The sequence below is a fragment of the Helicoverpa armigera genome, chromosome 3 (genome assembly GCF_030705265.1).
Source record: "Helicoverpa armigera isolate CAAS_96S chromosome 3, ASM3070526v1, whole genome shotgun sequence".
NCBI lineage: Eukaryota > Metazoa > Arthropoda > Insecta > Lepidoptera > Noctuidae > Helicoverpa > Helicoverpa armigera.
Window position 1 is genome coordinate 6,471,460 of NC_087122.1, and position 5,074 is coordinate 6,476,533.

Below are 5,074 nucleotides of genomic sequence, written 5' to 3' on the forward strand. Positions count from 1 at the left end.
CTTTTTTCTCTTTTATCTAAGTATTTTTCTACAATTAATCTAAAGTCAATTGAACCCAAGACACTTGTTTTCAAATTATATTTTTGGAGATTAATTTACACTTACATAAAAGATATGATTTTAATTTATTCTTGGATTATTTCAACTATGTGTTGTATTATTGAGTATTAACCAGAAATTGGTTCGCGAGCATGGTGTTTCTTGTCATTTTGAGAATTGTGTATATCTTTAGATTTGTGTGTTATTAAAAATGCTACCTACAGAATTATTTCAAACATAATTAAAGTGGAAATCTGAGATTAATCTAAAAGCACCTTCAAAATGGTAGGAACTGTCCTCGTCACGATCAAAGGGAAAATTTTCCTTGCTGGAAATTTTCCTTTTTAGTGGCGTCCGTAGTGAGTATTGTGTTGCATAAGTGTAACTTGTGTTGGTATGGCATACAGTACAACCTGGACTTCACGGGGCTGACGGCGGGCGGCGCGAGCGGCGGCGGTCGCGGCGCGGCGCGGGACGAGGACGCGGGCGGCGGCGCCACGGGCGACGCCAAGCCGGGGGGGAGCAGCTCCGACACGGCCATGTGACAGTACGGCATGGGCCGGCGCGGCAAGGGCGACGCGCGCCGGACCAGGGTCAGCTTCCTCTTGTTTTAAAGACTTAAACGTCTTGAAACTACTCGTCGCCTGAAGTCGGAAGAACCGACACTGCGTCTATACATAAACCTGTGCTAAAATGCCTTTAATTATTGGATGGGTGGGACGTTTAGGATACTTATGATTTAATTAGTGATTGGATAGACATTCAGTTAACAGATTTTTATAAATAAAATGTTAGCGTAAGTGGGTAAGGTTGTAAACTATAATTGGTGACTCAATGCATGTTATAGTAGGAGTATCTGGAGTGAAAGGAAAAAAGAATGATGATATAGAATGAGGCGTTTACACAACGAACGGCATTTCGCACCGCTTTATGAATATGTAGCGCAGTACCGGTACTGGGGCCCACATGCAATCATGCCTAACTGTGACACAATGCCTAATATAACGCAGTTAGGTTTCACTGCGTGTGGTACTCGCACTCCGACCTTTGCTAACAAATGATTGTAACTCGCATTTAAAGTACGGCGGTTATTGAATCGTTTGCAGCAAATTAGTTTATAGTAAGATGGACAGTACGATATACAAAGTAAGTTTCTGCAGAGCACTTGCGACACACAAAGCGTCTCTTCAACTCAACTCTTAGTATTTTTACTCTTAACGCTAGATCGCAAGCGTGCGGACGCAACGCATTTGGCTGTGGATCTTAAGTAATAATATAATATTTAAATGATACTTTGTTACTATTATCAGGGCCTTCAATGTTAACACCACAATACTTTACATGATATTCTCAAACGTAGCTTTCAGTGCTAACTTAATAATAGAGTAGAAATGGCATAAACAGACATTTGAAATCATATTATAAATATTGCCTCGAATAGAACAATTTGTGATCAATAATTAAGAAGAGTGAAATCGTACAATAAATATAATACTTGTTACACTTTCATAATGTTACACATTGTTACAATTAATACGTAAACAACACAGAGAAGCCTATTTTTTTAAGTTTCCCTCTCTAAGCCTGTTACAATAAGTATTTCTAATCCTACTTACTAACTTTATCTATTATGTAATATATGTCCTTTACTATTGTTTACACCTAAGCTACCTTCTCTGCGCACCCTACTGCACTCTCCGTGGTCCTGTTGCACTTTGTTTTGCGTTATGCACGAGCGCTTCCTCACTTTCATTTGGCATCGGCGGCGACTTTACTTTCAGAACATGCTAAGTACTTTACTACATTATACCTACTTCAGAACTACACAGTGTTACTCTTGCATTCGATGTTATCGCATTCTTAGTCATTTCTCCTTCAACGAGTTCGTGTACATACATTAGAAAATGGTCATATTGACATTAAACTTGTGCAAGCTGCGCGTGCGGCTGTATACATTGCATGATTGTGAAACGGAACAAATAGATGTGTGTTGCATGTGTGTACCGTGGTTAATGGATGTCGTACGTCATCTTTCCGACGGGAGGATGTTTAATGTTAAGATGAGGGAAATTGACTCTGGTGGTTGCCCCAGCAACCCCCCCGTCGCCCAGAAACGCAGTGTTATATAGACCGTCGGCCAGTGGCGCCGGCGCAGAACGCGGGCACTCGTTCCACAACCGCTCATGCATGCTGCGATGTGTATTCGGCTGGCATTGCATGTAGTCGCGCATCGCCCGGCTTCTCTGCAACACCGCTCATCGACTGTATGTTTCGGCAATAATTAACATATCAGTTTGTAGGTTATATTTTCAACTGCCTACAGACGAACGACAAAGTCGTTATTTAGTCTTTAAGAGCTTTATCAATAATCATAGAAAAATGAGCGTGCCTAACTCTACGAAACAGTTGAGTAGTTTACCTAGGTATAATTATCTAGATAAAGAAAACATTTTCGCATAAAACAAGCGTAATTACGCTAGATAAGGATGCCGAATGAAACGATAGGATCTAAATAAATTGTTGCAGTTTTGCAAGGTTTAAAACTGGCTTAAAACAATGTCCCCTACCTAATGACGCCAGTACAAGGTATGTAGTACGCTATTATAATATGCACTCCTGGGAGAACAGGTCTACTGTTACTTAATATACGTGTAAATAATGATCGACACTATATTACGTATGTAAGTAGTTGTCTAAGCCAGCTGCAAGTTTCACTCGTAGTTGACTGTAACTAGTAGTGCGCCGCTTCGCCACCGCTACGACAGTGTGACTCACTCTGTGTCTCGCCGGTACAACGGTGCCTGTCTTCTGTGCTCGAACTCACCTAACATCGGTCTATATAACACTTCGCTTGTCTCACATACTTTTAGCATTTACTCTTCTGAACTATGTGAACGATGTTGGCTTTCATATTACCTCTAGTTATATCTTACGAAATTGTTATCTAATACGATACTGACTACTTTAACTAATCTTTAATCTTGTTTATTGCCTTCTTAGTTACCTACTTCATAGAACCTAATGTATTAATCTAGAATTCTAATAATTACCTATAAGTCAGTTTCAATTGTAAAACGAGATGATTAGATTAGTTACCCACAATATTATAACTAATGTAAAGAGCTTGATTAAGCTTTATAAAGAAGAGTTGTGAATCGAACTTGTGGCCACGTAAAGTTAGAACAAAGTTTAGCGTAACTGCTTTGACTGTTAATAACAATTAAGTTTATTAAGGATTTTCACTAATTATAGTGGAGTGACATGTCTATCGATTCATGGGCTATGAATTGATTAAAATGCCATCATATTGATTTTATAGAAAAATAAATAAAATAATGATTGCAAATGCTCTAGGCAAGTGATGGATTAAGTAAAGTACTTACAGCTGGCCGTTATGTTTAACTGCTAAATGCAAGCAAATAAGACTATACTTTTTGTATAGTCAGTCATAATAAGATATACTTTGTACAATATGTTAACAACATTAAAAAGTCAAATTACAAAGAGTTGGTCCATACCGAGCAAGATTAATATTGATAAGCGCTCCGCCACAAAACTAATTGACAGTCACTGCTTTCACGGTCATTTCATGGTATAAAGTTAACGAATACATGGTATAATTTACTAATCATAGTATCATTGGAGTACATACGTATATTGTAGGTCGTGAATACAATAGCTGTGCCATTGTGCCTCCTCGCTTAGACTTAGCGTTTAGCGAATTAGCACCGTTACAGAAATATTCCACGTTATCAAATCATATAATTTATCATAAAATAATAGTGAATTACACAATAATTAACGGTCATCACATTATCGATATCATAATTTATCGGTTAGTGTATAAGTAGAGTTTAGCGATACAGTGATTTGTGATATTACAAGATACTTATCGAGATTTAGTACAACGTCCTATAATTTCAGCGTTTTATAGTAATTAAATTTAGTAACACGAAAGAACACCAAGATAGTAACCATAAATACTAAATAATTATATAATTATAGTTAAGATATTATATAGAAAAGGTATATAGTTTGGGACCTCGATCGAGGAGACCATAGCACGAGATTCTTCTATTTAACTAACAGTAAGTTTAGTTCATGCTGAATTTGAAATTGCCTAAATGCAAATTATCACTTAGCAAGACATTGATTTCAATAGCGAATAGTTAGTGAATGAATGGCCTGATAACTGTTGACCTACCTCGACGCTGAGCAATCTAAAGCAAGGAGACAATTTAGATATAAGGACAAGTTATGTAATATTGTTTGCACTTCAAATAACGTTGGTACATTTAAAGAAGTGGCTTAATTTCCATTGTTTAAAAATAATATATCTAATAAAAAAAACTGAGCTTCCGAAAGTTGAATGCCTATTTCCTTAGCGCGTATGTACCGCGCGTAAGCAATAATCTGCAGAGAAATAAACAAATCATAATTGAATGAATAATGGATCAGACACTTAATATCACACATGAAATGATGTGCAATGTACCTAAGTATAATACATATATTTTCTATTATTCTCTTGTCATGTAATGTGTAAATTGATTACCCTGAAGGAGTAAAACCCCGATAAATGAATAGATAATGTAAATAAAGTAATTTTGATAGAATTAAATTCAGTGAAAATGTCTTAGTTAATTCACGTATCGTCAAATATTTTAAAATCAATTTAATGTTACTTTGTGTATAAAGATTGTATTGTCGATAAACTGTTGTGATTGTTATAATATATTTGAAGTTGCATTTTCATTATTATAAGTAGAAATATATTTTCCATAGTGCTGCCAAAGATATTTAATAATATATCTAGATGTAGTAACGTTGTTTACATAACAGAATATTTTGAGGTTGTTCGTGAATTTATGGATTGTATTTTGATGTGGTCGACGAATGTAATAACACTGTGTACGTGATCTATTACATCACCAAATAAATGAGGATTCATACAAGGATCTGTGACTTTCATTACATCTCGCTCCTAATTGACTTTCACTTTATTGGTATCCAAATATAAAATAAAACGATCTAC

General features: G+C 36.2%; 1 protein-coding gene across 9 annotated transcripts in view; it reads left to right on the forward strand.

Moving 5' to 3' along the window:
• Window positions 1-4,997, forward strand: part of LOC110374065 (alpha-catulin) — a 73,647-nt gene extending 68,650 nt beyond the window's left edge. For 8 of the 9 annotated variants that reach the window (XM_021331627.3, XM_049835991.2, XM_064043563.1 and 5 more), the window contains one exon: window positions 447-4,997. In XM_021331627.3, the coding sequence (XP_021187302.1) occupies window positions 447-584 (138 nt within the window). In that variant the 3' untranslated portion in view covers window positions 585-4,997. The remainder of the gene's footprint in view (window positions 1-446) is intronic. The other variant, XM_021331629.3, reaches the window with a different exon arrangement.
• The last annotated feature ends 77 nt before the right edge of the window (window positions 4,998-5,074 follow it).